General features: G+C 35.9%; 1 protein-coding gene across 6 annotated transcripts in view; it reads right to left on the bottom strand.

The window, feature by feature from the left end:
* Nucleotides 1–18,806, bottom strand: part of SLX4IP (SLX4 interacting protein) — an 81,197-nt gene that overhangs the window by 36,220 nt on the left and 26,171 nt on the right. For all 6 annotated transcript variants that reach the window (XM_054062121.1, XM_054062124.1, XM_054062122.1 and 3 more), the window contains 2 exons: nucleotides 8,106–8,195; nucleotides 4,251–4,374 (listed from right to left, as the gene is read on the bottom strand). In XM_054062121.1, coding sequence (XP_053918096.1) covers nucleotides 4,251–4,374; nucleotides 8,106–8,195 — 214 coding nt within the window. The remainder of the gene's footprint in view (nucleotides 1–4,250; nucleotides 4,375–8,105; nucleotides 8,196–18,806) is intronic.

The following is an 18,806-nucleotide window of genomic DNA, read 5'->3' as shown; positions in this document are numbered from 1 at the left end:
TGCCTAAGACTTTTACCTGCTAATACAGTTCAATCATGTTCACAAAAAGCAACTTGGGGAAAAGATGGACAGACACACACAGAGAAAACATGATCAAAATAGGCCAAATTTCCTTAGAAAACTAGGTTAAATTATACACAACCCCAGAGAATGCAGATAAAATCAAGCTGGGAGATCATCATGCCATGTGACGACATGCTCTTCAATTATTTTCACTGTAGAAGAGACTGTACAATAAAAAAATCTGAAATCAGAGCAAAAATGTTCTACCTTTCATCCAAGAAAAACAACAAAGATGCTAGGGAAGGAATGAGAAAAGATCTGAAAATTACTTGTAGGTTAAACCAAGTTAACTTTTTCCTCCCTTAAGAGGGGAAAGAAGGTCAGTTTACAAGATACCTTCTCCCTTCCTTCAATTTCTAACATGGACATTCCTATCAGCCAGATTTTATTTCTGCATCCTTCTTTTCACTTCCTCTGTGCCCATGTCAACTTTGTCGTCTTCACTTTCCACAGTCTTCCCCTTGTCATTCTCCTGTTTTAATATCTCAGTCCTCTCCACAGCCTCTTGATACTTAATTTTCACTGCTTTTAATCAAAAGCAGCCACCTTCTGTGGAACATGAAAAACAGGCTCTGCTTTTAGGTTGCTAAAGTCTACAGTAGGCGAGCATTACGACACACCAACTGCTTGACATCATCACTAAAATCTAGCATGTGTTATTGAGTAGCACAAGAGGAGGTGCAAAGTGAAAACATATGGCTTATATATATAAACTTATATATAAGTTGTACCTTTCAAGATTATACATTTGCGAAGTAGGGTTCACTTTTTAATTAATGAGAGAAAGTCACTAATACATGGGTTTGTTATTGGATGGCTTTCATTCAGTGAGCTTCAAACAACCATACCTGATCAACAACCCTCTTGCCTGATTTTGGCAATGAAACTGGATGCAGGTAAAACTAAATCTTTGACAACGTACCCTATTTTAATTTTCTCTTAAAAAAATAAACCAAAGCAAAATCAAACCAAAACCGAACATGTTTGGACATTAACTAAAGCAGAAAATGGAAAGAAAATGGAAACCAAAGCCTATGTCCAAAGACTAAAGTTAAGCTTACTTTGGCAAATGGTTCATACTGGCCATTTGGGAGGGGTGGGGAAATTGTTCAGACAGAAGGAAGAATAGGAAGAACTTGCTTGTCTTGGCTACTTTCTCTCATTTTTCCATTCTTTCTTTCTTTCTTTCTTCTCCTGCGTGTAACACCCACAGATTTCCTAATGAGATGGTATGCGACCCACCACACACTGCTGTGTGGGTGTAACTTAAATGAAAAAAATCTAAATTAACAAGTAACATGCATGGGTATTTATATTGTGTGCCACAAAATTGAAAGGTGGTATTAAATAATATTAAACATAGAAAAGAAATTGTCATAGGTGAAAATTTTCTCTTCAAAATAGATTCAGTAGCCAGTTAAACAACAGTCTTCTCAACAGATCTAGACAACAGGATGAAATCTGCTGAAAGTAAGGGAGCTTGACTTGTATTTCTGAAGAAAATCTGAATACAACATGCTTTGATATTAGAGGCAGCCAAAAATCTTAAGTTATACTGCTCTAATAATTTAGATTCTAATGAATTTTGAACACATCTTGAAATGTGGACAACAATTCAATTAAAAGTGACCTGAAAAGTTGCAAGTTCAAATAGGGGTGGAATGCCGACCTGGCATATTTGAAGTGGTAAATAACCAGTTAATAAGCATCTTAATGGTCCTTCTACAGATACACTCTTCCTGGCAATAGCCAGGGTTTTACAGCAGTGAAACTCTAGACACAGACTTGCATAACTTTGAGCAAAAGAAACCACATTCGGTTTGAAGAGCTCAAAAACTTTAAATAACCTCCAAATGCAACAATAGCTGCAAGCTTAAACATTTCACCAGCAGCTCCTACAATATATGTATGCACTTAGCCACATTCCAAGCTTTGTATACTACAAAACACAATCAGCCAAACACTGGCCAGCTATCTTGCATTTCATCTGCTTGTGAAAAAACACAAAAACATCTCTTTGTACTCCACAAACAGGACCTATGATCCTACAAAAGAAGGCAAAACCCAAAAGGTCTTAGCCACATTTAAGTGATTTAACTGTAAGACTACTAGACATGTGGCTCACCTAAACAGGTCAGTACCTTAGAGGCAGGTCCCATTTTATCTGGTGAACACCCACCTACACTGCTATTTCCTTCTCAGGTAAGAACAGACTTGAACGTAACTTGAATAAACTTGATTCTTGGACTTGAACAAAGCACACCTTTCTTACAAATTACAGCCCAGAGCATAGTAGGCTCAGAAGAGGAAAGACATGGATTGGGAAATTAAGTTCAACAAGAACGTTCGTTATCACAGATTGTTTTCCTCCTTTATTTCTTTAGTGTTAATTAATGACAGTGAGATTAACTGCAGAAAACTGATAGACAAGTAATTCTGTCTCATCCAAAGTAAATATTTTTCAATATAAAACTGACAGATACTACTGATGACATCCTCAAGTACATATCCTTATGTTTTTCATTTTCAGGAAATAAAGGTAAGGCAGAAGATCAGCTCACAACTCAGGGACAGCATACCAGTATTCTTACCAAAAAGTTCATGATATCAAAGAAAATACACGACCCTAAAATCTCACGACCACCATGAAATTAGTGTTGCATCTGTGTGTATATATAAAAACAATTATTATGCCTGGCAGTTTTATCTTACAAAATATTGAAAAGCTACTTTTTACTGTGTCAGGAAACTTAAAAATAAATAATAAGCTTCATAAATATTAACAATATTTTAAAGGGATAAAATGTAGTTACAGCTTACAAGGAAAAACGGTTTGAAAATCCCTTAGTGTCCTGAAGCACTTCTTACTAAAGCAGCATTGTGTTCTCACGGGTGGAAAAAAACCCTCCTGTCATGCTATAACAATCAAGTTCCCATACATGCCTAAAATTTTGCAATAAGCCAACCATGCAGTATTTAACCTGTATTTTCCTTATGAAAAACACTCATTAATATTGATAATACTCTTTAAAGCTGCGGCCATCAACTAGAATTCTATAGGAATTAACCTCTTCAATAACAAAAAATATTTTGAAAGGCAAATAATTTGTTCAGAATTAATATTTTTATCATAATATACATTGGATTCAAAACCTTGTATCGGCATATACACTGATGGTATATTCTAAGTATGCAATTACATTCATTGCAGAATTCATGTTTCTGTAGAGATTTGTTTCAATATATTTGAGGAAATGTGAGGAATCATAGTCAATGTAGGGCTTTACTACTGTAGCCCTTCTTTTCTGTGACAAGGCCAGTGCTCCAGGCTGGTAATAAAATAACTTTTTTTTAAAAAAATCATTATTTCCTAAGAAGTATTTAAAAAAAATTGCTTATGTGATATCACACCAACAGATAAGCCTATCAATAGTAAAACTCACCATGATGACCAGAACAGCTAGTGAAATAACATTAAACAAAAACTGGCAAGCCATGTAGCCCCAAAGCTGATTTAACATTAGGACACAAGCTATAGCAATCATTACCTTTAGTTTAAAACATGCATGTACTGAAACTGCACCTATTAATCTCACCACCCTCATACACACAAAATAATAATAATAATAATAATAATAATAATAATAATAATAATAAACATTACACTTCGGCGAATGCTCTTACTACTGTTCTCTTATGCACAATAATCACACCCAAGTTCATTGACACTAATCCTAAGCCTCCAGTAACACTAGTGAAATGACAAATGCTGTTTATCAAATCATGGCAACTCTTCAAGAATGAACAGATTGTCAGAAGATGGAGAAGTAAAGATATTATTTCTAAATGGAAAGCTTCTAAACTATGCGTTCAAGTGGAAATGAGACTCAGCAAGCCAGCAAGCTTTCCATCAATTTTGGAGCACCCAGGATTACACCATTTATTCTTGTAATCCTAACCATAGCCTCTCATACTAATAGTACACGCGTTACGTTTATATTTTTTAATGACTAAAAAATTAAAACCCACTTCAATTTTTTCAGTAACGTAACTGAAGTAATTCCAGAGCGAAACATGAACTATTTCAGGCTTACTGGCTTTCCCAACGGCAAATTTCTCATGATAAAAATAAAAAACACACATTTCCACCATATTTTTTCCACAGTAAGCTAAAAAATTTATTTTACCAGTAAGAAACAAAGGACCAGATGGTGCACGTTCCATTGATTTCCACTGACCACGTTGTTTACGCGCTTCCAAGTAGTGTTTTACCCTTGAAGCAACAACTTCTTCTAGCAGCATGCTGAGCTCCTGAAAGAGTAACCATTGGCCCATTTAGATCTACATTTACATACATACCCACAGACACATAACAGAAATCAGAACTCTCAGGGCTGAGAGAGTTGGCGTTGTCCAGCCTGGAGAAGGGAAGGCTCCGGGGAGACCTTAGAGCAGCTTTCCAGCACCTAAAGGAGGCCTACAGAAGAAAAGCTGGGAAAGGGGTCTTTAACAGGGAGTGCAGCCACAGGATGAGAGGTAACAGTTTTACGCTGAAAGAGGGGACGTTTAGATGAGATATTAGCAAGGATTTTTTTCCTATGAGGCAATGGAAGAGGTTGTCCCGAGACACGGATGCCCCTTGGAAATGTTCAAGGCAAGGCTAGATGAGGCTATGAGCATTCTGATGTAGAGGAAGATGTGCCTGCCTATGGTACAGGGGTTGGAATCTTTAATGTCTCTCCCAACCCAAATCATTCTATGACCCTATGAAAATCACTCCCTTTCACATAAAAAGGAAAAATATTATCTGCTATTAAGCACACAGAAGTGAGAAGCACATAATCTAGGAAATGAATAGGAACAAGGCAGGGTGAATTTGCTACAAAACAAGAGAGGAAGTACATCATGAAATTCTCACTTGGCAGATGAAATATATGATATTACAATACCAAAAATTTTTGAGCAGCAGAGTAGTTTCATTTGCATGCAAAGTAGGAAAAAAAAAATCTTAAAAATGTAAATTGCATTAGGTATTTAAGTAAAATATTAGTTAAAATCCGCAAAGAAATTAGCAACCCTATTTCTCTGCAAGATAATTATAAACCACAAAAAAATATTTCGCTTTAATTCAGTGTAATTCTGGGGGGAAGACTCAGAGCTAATTCCGTCAAAGCAACCTAATTTCTCTAGTTCATTTTGATTTTTCTGCTCCTGAACATAATTGTTCATATCTTTCATACTTTTTTTCAGAAAAGCACAATAAAAACCACATACAATTCAAGCAGAAGTAACCCTTCAGCCAGAATATTCATACAAAAAAACCTGGAGTAAAAGCAAAAAAATTAATCTCTTGAATACCAGAATAAGTTTTCAGATTAAGATATACACACATATTTGAGACATTTCCCTCAGTATTCTTATTTTTCATTGTATATAACTATGTTCTCACAGAAATGATACTTCGTGGTACACAAAAATATCATTTTATCTTTTTACAGCATTTTGGAGAATACACAGAATTACATTAGTACCATCTAAACTAAAATGTCTTGGCTTGAAATTTACCTTGATTAATCTAGAAAGAATGCAGAGCAACAAATTATTTGAAGTATTGCTCTAAATGAAAGCAATGCACATAAATAGTCAACCACAAACAGCATTTTCTCCATATAGAAAGAAATACATTTTCCTTTCTGCTTTAAAAGTAGAATTATAAAATACTGTACATACTTATTCTTCTGTTTAACTCATTAAAATGATTTCATTACACATTCCTTCACAGGAGTTTGCATTCAGGTTAGAATGAAAAGGTCTAGAAAGCAGAGGAAACAGTGTGTGCATTGGTTCCTTCTATGACAATAAAGATTAGCATGCACTTCCTTAATCTACATGGAAAATATTTTAGTTGTTATGCTTATGGAAACATTATTTAAATGGTTCTCCACAAAGAACTATGTAGACCTATATTTAAGAAATCATAAACAAGAGCAGGTTTCAAGAGAATCAGCTCTTCATACTTCCACCATTAAAAAGAACTTGTAACTGAGACCTTCTCTATGCCTATTGATAAATCACAGCAAGGACCTAAATAGAAATAAGTTTAACAAATGTTTCTTGAGGTTTCTCTCTGATAAACCTTTGACTTTTTTATTCCAAGGGAGAAGAGACAGGACAGGAAGTGCAGAGAAATTTGAAGGGCAAAAAGAGAGAAAAATCTCCCAAATGTCTCAATTTGCATCTTGCAGCAATCCCAGGATGACTATAAATACAACACACATGACAGCAGCACACAAACTGTATCTTTACAGCACCCAGATAGACAATTTTGCACTGCACATTCTTATGCTAGCCCTGAGCATATGGGCACTCGTTTAGTTCCAAGTTGCTCACAGGTCAGCATCAATTCCTCCTTCTGCCCAGAACCGCAGTGCCAGCAGAAGCACTGCCATCCGTGTTCGGCAGTGATGTCTCCACTCTTGCACCCACCTAACATCCTTCCAAGGGGGTTCCAACTCCTACAAACAGCAGCCACTGACTTTCATCCGGGATACACAGGGGATCAGCAGGAATTGTCTGTGTTACAACGGCTCTAAGAGGTATCTGCATATTCCACATACAAGCAAAGACAACTTTAATACCCCTAGAGTTTTCCAGATGTTGGAAACAACAAAAATTTAGAAAACTGCTAAGTAAGAGCTCTCATTGAAAAAAAAACAAAACATAGGCATAATTTGCCCATAACACCTTAATAACCTTTTTCTTTCCACTTTAACAAAGACTCCGCATAGAACTTTCAGGAGGCAAATAGTAGAGCTACTGGAATCACACTTCTCGGTTGCTGAAAATACACAACCTTTGTACTTCACTCAAAATGTGCAGTCACAGAAATGTAATGAATGCTGCCCTGTTGTGCCTCTTCATTAAATCAATCATGATCTAATTTCCTGAAATTCATCTTTCGTTTTGGCAGTCCTACAAAACACATTTTGAAAACACTTCTAAGTCAGATAAACGGGATAGAAAAACTGGTTATAAATACAAGGGGTAATGAATATTCATCTAGTCAGGAAAAAAGCCTAAAAGTTTTCCTGTATTTAATTCTTTCTCTGCTTAATAAAGCACAAATTGTATGTTAATATTTAACATGTTAAATATGCTGCTTTCGCTCCCTCAGGATATTAATTTATTGTTTCTTTCAATTTTATTTACATTTACTACATTCAGATGTATGGGGATGCTCTGCAGTGACAAGTTAATTATGCCATTATTAGGAAAGCTATCTGCTGAAAATTACCGTAACAGAGACTTGCGGGAAAGTCCACAGGCATTCAAAACATGTCCTGCATTCATTTTCAACAGGGAACTTCTCAAATTCCCACACAGACTGAACTAAGCGAAAACTCCTGCCAGTAACTCATCACAAGATTGTAGCAAAAATCACACAGAATCTGACGAAAATTACATTAGTAATTTTGCTGGTCACTGATGCACTTATTTTCCAAAATTTCATCTGTTGTCAGGATGTACAAATGATAAAAATAAAGTCTAGAAATTTCCTTTTGTAAGATACAATGGTTCTGCTACCATTTATGATTCATTCTCATTATGTTTTCTTGCACTCTCTAAATGCAACATCATTCACACTTCTCAGAGAGAGGAAAAACAATTAATAGAAAGATATTTCACCAACAAGCTCTGCAAAAATGATACCTGTCACAATCTGTTTTTTATCTCTCACGATAATTTACAAACATTCATGAAAGGTATGTTTTTAAAATTAGAAGTTAAGTCAGAAGAATCAGGACAGCATGCACACATGCAGGCATGCACACAGAGTTCAAAAATTAAAAGATAAATTGAAAGTGTTCATTCATGACCAAAAAAAGGTTCATATGGTTCACTTTGAGATCCCTCAGCTACTGCTGACAGTTAGCTATAACAAAAAATATTCTGATATCACTGAAAAATTCTGAACAGTTCAAGGCAATCCAACTTTTCCCCACAGCCACATGCTTTTGAAGTAGAATTTATATTTGTTTTACCTCTTTCTCATGATCTGAAAACCAGCTGGTGTCTTTACTGGAGCCTTGAGGCAAAATGTGAGCATCCACCAAAACAGCAAAGTTCCCACACTGTGAAAAAAGAAAAAAACAAAACAAAGGAAAAAGATGTTCAACAGTAGCTGCTAGGAAGCACATGTCAAGCAGACAAAGAGATAAACAATCAGGTAAGCATATGCATCTGATGCAGTGAAAGACCAGGCAGAACGTAAAACTGTGGGAGACTATGAAGCATGGAATTACAATTTGCCATTGTTTGTGGGCTTAATGAGCAAGCAAGACAAGAGCACCAGACATATCTTCGATAGCACTGAAAAGTTTAAACAATTACAAGCACAAGTACGTGGAATTTTCTTCTGCTATCTATATGCCACTTTTAAATGTGAGTTCAAGCAAATTTTAATGTGTGAAGAACTAGCTATTCCTTCACCAGACTCCCAACATTCTATTTTCTGAGATTTTAGTACCACGTAAGTTATCTAGTTTGCATTTTAAGTGTTTTAAGTGTTTAAAAACTCAGCCTCCATACAAGTCTTTTTCTTTCTCCAAACTATCTAAAGAACAGCAAGTTCAAAGAACTTGCGGTTACTACCTAACATTCACTGACACCTGTCATTTAGCCAATAATACACTTCTAATGGTTAAATGATAATAAGGCTAATCTATCAACATACACTAGATAGACTTCTTAGGGTGATACAGACTACATCCCAAGACACACCAACAATTTCTGAAATTCCTTGATAGGCTTTAATTTAAGATAGCTTGAAATAAGTGGTTTAATTATGCTGTTTTGTAAGTACATCAGTTGTTACAATTACTCTAACATGAGGAAAAGTGAACAGCACAAACACATCTTCTTAGTTCTGCTGTGCACTAACTTGCCCCCAGCAAGAGAATACTGCTTCTTTCCATGCACAGAAGTACGGCACATTATAAGCTAATGCTTTCACGTTCTTCTAACATAGCACAGCACCAAATTTCACTCAGACATCCTTCAGCTAAACAACTTGCAAGGTAAAGCCAATTTCATCATTTTGTTTTGGCTGCTTGTCCGACGCTTATGATGCAATAAACTCGTTCTTTGAGAAGACTGGACATGTGTGGTCACAGCAATTACATATCCGGAATGTCTAAAGGAACAGAGACAACACCCTGATACCAGACAAATCTCAGAAGTGTATGTATAATCCAGCAATAAACTGGCCTCATTTTAAGTGGACACTGCAGTGCACACTTCTGGTTGTAACTCACTCTCTCCATATTTGCTCTTCATTGCCAGAATTCAAATGGCTAAAAGAATTAGTTCTAGAAATAGCATGAAACCTATTTTTACACTATAGTTCTATGTCACCTACAGTCTAAGAGGTACATCTATAATGTGGTACAGGACTAATGATACAGGAGAAGTACAGTCTTTGAGGGTACCTTTATGTGTACAGCACAGACAAAGAACAAGAAGATTTAGCATCAACTCTATTAACCATGACAGTGTATTTGGTAAATTAGAAATCTCTGGTTTTACAAAAGACTTAGATCTGTAAATTACCCATAAACAGAAGTGTTCAAATGATGATGTAAATGTAATTACAATATAACTTATTACCTATGTTGTATTGTAACTAGAATGCAAAAGTGTGGCAAATGAGATAGGCGTTGTGAAATCATTTTGAGAAACTTCTAAGTTCCTTATAGGTATCAGTCACTGAAAGAGCAGAATGCTTTGATCTATTTTATCAAAAGGCTTCCCTTTCCTCTAGAGAACCAAGAATTACCAGACAGCTGCAACAGCAAACCTCTCCAAGCTTTAAATTGATGACAAACTCTCTCTCAAAAATCTCTGGTGAATCCTTAGTCAGCTCCAGCAAACTTTTGAGTTAACTACTGAACTTCAAAGTTAGCAGACACTGCATGTTATAAGAGAAAGCCAGTAAACTATTCCTGGTTTAGCATTTGTAACAATCAACAAGTATTTGATACATCAAGAAACTACAAATTATCAAATGCTACACATTAACTTATGTTCTATCCACTACAGAAACTTTAGGTATAGATACAGACGCAAAGAAAGGACCTATTTTTCAAGGAGAAATAAAGTTTGTAATTATTTTGTTTTGAATTGCAGTATTTGTCACATTTGCCAATCTTGAAACAACTGGAAAAAAAGAAAATAACAAATCGTATTTGAAACTATATAATGGAACAGTTAAAAAATATCTTAAAAATACTACAAATATACCAAATATTTGTAGTACTTCAAAGAAAAAAAAGTATACATGAACAACGCTTAAATCCTTATGCTAGACAAGCTTTTCCAATGGAAGTTATCTACCCCCCTGAGTTGTGGAGCACTCTTCTTGCAGACAGCATACCTAGAACTATTTCAACATCTAAAAGACAACATTTTTGCCACTCATTTAGAATAGCTTTGGGACACAGCATGAAGATGCATAACTGTCACAGACAAAGAGGAATATGCAGAGTAAGAGAACACAAGCACAGATCTTTCTGGGTCCTGTTACCTCCTATTTTTCTTAAATCATGAGTATGATATAAGCAACAACTCCCATGTGCTCTCAAATTATACAATACATTGTATACCCTGCACCTGTATTTATACGGCTTCATAAGGCACAGCTTCACGTATGATATTTACACTAAGCAGCTCAATACAGCTTGGGCTGCATGAGCAGCAAAAGAGTTCTCTCTACAGACTAAACTGAAAATGCAAATAATTCTGGGGAACAGAGGGAAGTAGAAGAAAACTGTATACTGTTTATGTTAACAGATTTGAAGATCTTATGAAAGTTTCTAGTAATTTTCATTTTTATTCTGAAGATATGCACTTCCATGAAAACATGAGCTTCTGTTTTAGAGGAAATGAAGCATTTCCAGTCACTGTGGCCACAAGAAGCAACTTGTGACTCCTAAGTCCTGTAACTGAAAGGCAAACAAAAAGAAATTTTTAATTTTATGTTTTTAACCTCAGTGTCAAAGTTTGCACTGGAAATCATATTTAGAGGTGTAATTGTTAAAACTGAAACCCAAACACCCAATTTGACGGTAAACACTTTTCTCCAAAAATCAACAGGGAAACATTTCACTGAAAAATTAAAGACAGGAACAGATGTGCCTGCTTGATGTCGTCCATAATTCTAGAATTAAAAAACTCCTCATTTTTCCAAGGTGTTTTTTAATGTTAACATATTTACTGTAATAGTCTTATAGCATTCACTGTGCTATTAAACAAAAGGCTTTAAATGATCTCACAATGTTGTTAGTGTACTGTTGTAAAACAACGGCATTTAGTTCAGAACGTATTTTCAGGAATCAAACTGGTTATACAAATAAAGCAAACCCTTCATAGATTCTGTGAAAGGAAAAGATAATCAGACAAATAATGTAAACAGAATGAATACCAACACAAAGTTGTAAGTCAGACAACTACAGTCATCTGCTCATAACCTGTTAAAACACGGGCCCAGAATAAGCCCATATTAGAAGGATTATTATCTCAAATACCCCAACGAGTAGATAAACCCAAACAAATACTTTTTATTGCTATCATTTTTACAGTCAGGGCATTGATACATGGGTACTCTCTTTTCTTTAAACTGCATCAATTCCAAGAGTGTAAAATCAGGTATTAAAACAAACATACTTCGGATGCTGGAGATAAGCATGCTGACTTTATATTCAGTTACATCATTCCAAATGTGCTGTATCGAGCCAGACAGGACTGGAGAGCCAGCCTCCCAAGACACATATTAGCATTTCCCGTTTCTGTGATTATTCCGCGGCACATGCTGTAGGGTCAGAATTAATTGGAGCTTTGTTGAAAAGGAAACATACGATAGTTTGGCTGGCTTTTCGGGGTGGGTAGGAAAGAAAAGCCCACCCACTGGGCTGGACTTCAGCTGCAACTGTCACACACGCTTTCCCTTTCCAGGATAGCTGCAAACATAGCTGACATCATCAGCCTAATAGCAGTAGTTATCGTGAAGTTCGTTGCCTTTGCTTTAGACCAGAACGGTCTGTGTTATACCAAAGGGCCTGGGAAGGCTGTTATATTAATTCACCTACAGAAAGACAATACCTTTCCTTATGAACCTTGCTCAGTTTATAATCAATTTTAACTAAAGACTATTTTGAAACACATTTCCCAGGTCCACTGGGAGAGAAACTTGCCCTATACGGTACAACTATAGTTCTCCAGTCTAAGCATACAGGGACACTCTCTTTCTAACGTCACCTCTTCATTGAAAGGTGTGGCATTTAGTTGTAGTGATAATTTTCCATTCTCGAAGGATGTCAATAGTTTAAAAAATGGACTAGATCCCTGTGACCACTCAAAAATGTCACGATGGTGAAAAGCGCTTCCAAAGACATAGCTGGTAGGAGGCATCATCAGTTTCGAGGTGTCAAAAGCTTGGCTAAGAGATTTTGTGGAAAAGAAAAAAAAAGAAAAAGCGTATGAGAAATCTTCTTTTATAATAGACAGGAAAATTTTAATATATTCTATGCTTTCCAAGTTCTTGCTAAAATCAGTAAAAGTTCTAAGTTCAATCATGTAAGTTCAAACATCTACAGCATTAAGTACAATTATGTATTGTCATTGGCCTATACACTGTACCACAGTATAATGACAGTACATATATTCAGTTTTTCCAGACTTTTTGGAAACAAAAGTTTGTTCTCCTCCTTTATCTTTCTGACCCCCAAGGAGGAGGAGCAGGGTTTTTTGTTCCTAGAATAAAAAAGGGAGAGGAGGGAAAAAAGATAGGATTTTTTTTTCACTATACAGAAAAGCTGCACAGAAATAATGGCTCTCTAGTTACTGTTCCAGCAAGCTTATTTTTCAACTTTGAATGTCAGGAGAGCGTTTAGAAAGCAAGAAGTCACCAGTGACTGCTTTTTCTGTCATGAGATTAATCAGAAGGTCAAGCTGACAGGAGAAATTTGTCATTACAAAAAGATTTCTCTCCAGCTGATTCAGAAAGTGTGTAGAACAGCCCACACAGAAAGCTCCAGAAGAAGCCACAAGCAGGAACCCTCAAGGAATTTATGATCTAAGTCCATTCTTCAGAATGGTCAAGAATTAAGAAGCAAAAGTACGGAATTTAGTATTTTGACCCATTGTCTTTTCTGGATAAAAACTGCCTGGTTCTGGAAATTCTGAAAATCTTGTAGTTTATTATAAATATTGCATGGTTCTGTGGAGATGAGTTGTAACCCAAACCCATCCTCAGCATCAAGCCATTCACTATGCTAATGGGGAATTCACAGCTGCTTGTACTAGATGCAAAATAGGACTGAAGAATCTTTAAGAAGACCGGAAGACTAACTAGAATCTCATACCCACAGACTGAGCTCTGCTATGTTTAAGAAAAATTTACAGCACCTGGTCTGTATAATTGCAGTTTCACGAGTGTCCAGCAAACAACCAGGCTGCCGTCCGGAGATCTCAAGTGGGAGTCTATTTTATTTGCTAGAGCTGTAAAAAAGTTCTGAGAAACACCTGGTCTTGTTAAAGCAGGATTATAGTCATTAGTTGACATTAGCTAGATCTTCTTAGTCCTCTGCTTTCAAAAATCTATGGGATCACTCTGCAACAGTGAAAAGTGAGCAGCAGTTTAACAGCAAATGCTTAGGGGATTCTAAACTGAAGATCTGTCCTCAAAGATAGCTGTATGAAGTTATACACAGATTCAGCAGTAATCAATCAACCTAAAATGCATTCAGACTTCCCAAAAGCAGTAAGGAAACTCTCCCTTTTACAAGCTGAATACAAGTTCTATCTAAGTAATCTTTCACAAGTGGTTGGCTTACTTTTTTAGCAGTATATGTCTGAGAAATTCCAAAAGGGAGGAGTATTCAGTTTTCTGGTGTTTCAGTGGAGTGAAAGCAGCATCATCTGAAAATTCAACCAATGAGCTACAGGAGTACTATGATCACATTCAGGGGTTCCCACGCCAAGCAAATAGGTGTAAGCAGAGAACAAAGCATCGGAACAAATTTTTGTGAAAAGTGGTCTGGGAATACAATAAGAAACTAGGATGCAACTTCTTAGAAGATGCATATAAACAGGATATTAAATGTAAGAAATTATGGGAAAAAATATAACAACAAATGCGCGGAGGATCCAACACCTAGGAAAATATATAGAAATCTAAGTACTTTCAAATCCAATGGAGCCACGTATGATACCAGAGCCTTTCGAATTTAGGACTAATACACTGTTGTTACAGCACATAATTGAGAGACAGTTACCTAAATCAACAGATTAAAATGAATTAGTCAAGACAAGTCCTTCAAGAACAGCCTAAGTATCTGCTGTAGGAAAGAATCTTTGTGGTTTTTATTAATATAAGAATGCTTCAGTGCAAACACAGCCCTTCAGTTCATCACCCACAGTCAGGCTAAGCAGTAATTACTTAATCTAAACATCTGAACTGGTCTAGGAGAAACGCTCTATCACATACAAAGTTGAAAAAGAGGCCTGCATTGTATGCAAGAATTAAGTTTAATTTAGGTTGTCAATCTATGATGGTCTGGTCCCAATTCTGTAGGAGGTTTTGTGGCCTACATATTGACATACATGTAGCTAGAGCTCAAACAATTGCAAAAAGCAAGTTTTTCCTCAGGGCAAAGTCTCCAAGTAGTAGGGCAATCTCAACATTGTTTTGAAAGGATATATACCATGTCCCTGGCTGTGTCAGAACTGATCCAGAAAAATAGAAATAGCAACACAGTATTTGTTCAAGATAATGGAAAGATAATTTGAGATTCCAACAAGCTGCTTTCATCCTTTTGTCATTATTATAAAAACTATGGTATCTTTCAAATCATAGCTAGCAAGCCATGAAGAAATACTAATCTCTGCAGCAACCTGCATTTATGACACTATGGGCTAGGGAGGGTGAGAGGCCATATTAACTGGAACATAATCATAATCGAAATGCAGTTAATTCTTGACTGCAAATTTTAAGGACATTTCTTAGGGCTTGGATACATCAATGGCGTGCCACAAAGTAAATCATTATTGTGCATCACCTAATCTTTGTTAAGTGAGTGCAAATAATGATTAGAGCTATCTTACCTAACTCTCATTCTAAGCTATCAACAACCAGAGTGTGGTATTACGAAAATGATTCATGATGAGAAGAATGGCCTCACCACTGCTGTACTAAACTGGAATTTGGGATGTCCTTTGTGATCCGAGAAAGTCAGTGCTGGGATTTAGTTTCTTATCCAGGTGGAAAGACAAAAGAACTAGTATGCACCCTGTACAAAAAGCTCTGCACCTCTGAATCATTTATTTTGTAATGACTAGATACTACAATAACAGGTATCATCATATTAAGTATTGAGAAGTGGTAACCCTAACAATGATCGTTACTTCCTTTGATTCTGCACTGTAGATCAGAGAAGTACCTAGTTCACCATCAGCTTCTTCAATACTTCCTCATAGTAACTAAAGTGAACTTCAAATGTAGCTATTTCTAACTATCACAGGTCTACCATCAGTTAAGACAACTAGAATGATTAGACATTAATAATGCATAAAAGGGCTTGCTTATTGAAGTCTGCTAAGAAACAGCAGGGATGACTACAGCTCCAAACCTAAAAATCATGAACAATCAAGTGACATCTTCTGAAGAAATTACGCCAGTACTAAAAAGACTTAGGGCCTTTTTCAGACTTTCATCTCATTAAATCATTTCCAAATCTTTTCACCTATATGCTCTACATGCTATATTTTAGTACTAATGAGCCAAACTTTAAAGTAAAAAAAAAGATTATCAAGCTTGTATTGATAAGCTGCTGATGCATTTGTTAAGCACAATAAAAGAACCACAAAGAACAGCCAAGGAGCTTAGTAATGTGACATCTGATTTTATATGTTTTTGCATATGCTAGTTGTGACTAGAAAATTAAGTGCAATAAAAATTAAGGTAAAAGGACACCACCTTCAGTATATTTTTATGTAAATTCTGTCAGAAGAAATAAATCCAGATGTTGGATGACATGGAAAACAGAATTCACAAAATTCTCATACTGTGAAGAAGAGACAAACCACAATGTTTGTTTGGTAAAGTAATATGCACATTCTAAGAAGAAGGGGGGCAGCAGTCCTCAAGCATATGATGCATCCAGTAACATATTTCTTAGTCCATAGTACAACAGCTGCAGGGATGGGCCAACTTCCCTCTCACAAAAACAGAACGGGGAAGTAAGGGCAGGTCCCACGCAGGAAATTGTTCCACATTACCCAACTTTGCAATTATTTCACAAAGCCTCTGTTTCCTTTCTATACTAAGAGACAAGGTCTCACCTGCCCTAAAATTTACGTCCTTCCCTCCTTCTCATGAAGATGTTACCTACCGCATGCAGCTACTTAAGTGGGAAGCAGGAGGCGACAGAAAACCAAACATCTGCAGTCCACGTTTCAATATAAAATATTTGCAGATGTTAAATCTTTATGCAGAACCATTTAGCACATTAAAGATACATTGATTACACATGCTTAGACTTTAAGACAAATACATGCAGAAAAAGTATTTTTAGTTGCAAAAAAGGACTAGCAAGCCAAATTTCTTAATATTGTTAAATTTGATTAAGTGGTTGAAATGTCACATTTTCTAAGTGCATTAAAGAAATACCTTTTAACTCTGTGTTTTACCTGATCTCTCTTTGAAACAAAGCTAAGTCAGTAAAGTTTCAGAACTGCATGAAAGCTTTTTTTAGAAATAACGTAAGAAAAAACCAATTCAGTTTTGAAAAAAAACGCATATTACAAAGCACAGGAAAGCTCAACAAAATAATCAGTAATTTATATAAAAAGGTACAAGGGAAGAAACAGATGAGCTTTTAAAGTGAATAAGCAATGCTCTAAATCTTACTGCTGAAAAAGCAGAATCAAATGGATGAAGAATACAAGGTATTTCAAAATGGAAAGAGGTCAGCAAAAACTTCAAGGAATTACCAGCTGGAAAGCAAAGCAATGTAATTTTATTTTTCATATCCAAGGGAAAAGCAGTTTTATCTGATATTGAACAGAGTATATAATAAATAGATTTTGTACATAAACACAAAGAAAAAATGCATCCAAAAGGAATAGGCGCCACAACCAATCTATAAAACCATGTAAAATATTAACATAGTTGAACACTGAAGAGCTAGTGACAAGCAAGAATGAGTTCTGAAAAGTACCACTGCTTCCCGGTGGAGGTGTCTGTCACCAGAGAGGCTGCTTAGACTAAAACTTAACCTGCTGAGGAAGCTGTTTCTCCACTCATCTGTCCCTGCCCATTCTGCCTCCAGCTTGCTTCTTCCAGAATTACTGCTTCCAGAACTCAACAGGTACAATTCTCCTCTACCTAAACCAGTTTTAATACAACATTTGTTCTAAAATGCATACTAAAAACTATTGAGTTTCATAGAAATAAACAGGGAATGAATATTCATATATCTCTCCTAGCCAGCTTAGGAAGTAGCAGCCTCTGGCAGGAGAATATGGCAATGAAATCAGGTGGTGGGTGACTACATATTAACTTAAATCATACGCAGCTGAAAAAGTACACCTGAGTGTTCTAACATCAGACCTGCAGGAGGCACCTAGTAACACATCACCTACATGTAAAGGAAGGCAGATGTATACAGCGTTAGATCACGCATGTTAATCAATATTTGCATGCACCTAGCAGGCACATAAAAAAACTGTAACCAAAAAAAAAAAAAAATGAATCCTTCTGCAAATACCCCTCTTTCTACAACTCATTTTCTCAAGTTGGGGAGGAGAACTGCCTACCGTTTTTCTTCTAAGGATTTGTCAAAATGAGTTAATCAACTCAAGTCTCTTCCAATAGGGGAAAAGAAGATACAAACTAAGTGTGATGGTTTTTAACACAAAAACAAACATTGAATGGACATAGAAAGAAACAAACTCCATCCTGTACAAAAGTATACCTTAATGTATAACTGCTTTTGTCAGTTTCTGTAATTCTTTTTCACACTAAGTGCATTGATAGGTATTATATTCACCTGTGGTCAATCAAGTAATGAAAACCCAAGAGAAAACAGTTGTTTTTAATACAATGCACAGACAGTATGGGTAACACATTACCCATTTTCACCTATCATGAAGTACAACAGAAACAACATGTTCCCTAGGTTTCAGAGAAGTCCTCCTTTAAAGCTGGGACAGGGCGGAATGGCAACAAGGACTGAATTATTCTCAAAAAATATTTACCTATTTCACTGAGATCAAAAAAACCTGTTGCCTCAAAAAAAAAAAAAAAGGACCTAATTTTAGTAATGTTAAAAAGGACTACCAGTACCTAGGATTTCAAGTGATATTTGGGAATGCATTTTAAACAAGTTAAAGCTTTAAATTTCAAAGCCCAATTTTACAAATTTTCCATGCATTATGTTACTAATTGGGAATATGTGGGAAATATTTCACACAATTATACTTATAAAAGTCAAGTTCCAGTGATTATTAGCAGCAATCCTAACAGACATGGAAAATATTAAAATCACTTAACATGATAAATAGTGTTGATTTTGTGTAACGAAATGTACACTGAAAATACATAAAAAGTTATATTGGATTAATCCAGAGGGCAAAAATAGCCCCTATTCTCTGACAGTGACTAGTAGATGTCTACAGGAAAAGGCTAA

Source organism: Cuculus canorus, chromosome 3 (assembly GCF_017976375.1).
Source record: "Cuculus canorus isolate bCucCan1 chromosome 3, bCucCan1.pri, whole genome shotgun sequence".
Taxonomy (NCBI): domain Eukaryota; kingdom Metazoa; phylum Chordata; class Aves; order Cuculiformes; family Cuculidae; genus Cuculus; species Cuculus canorus.
Note: the sequence above shows the minus strand (reverse complement) of the source record. Positions and strands in the feature narration are given on the sequence as shown.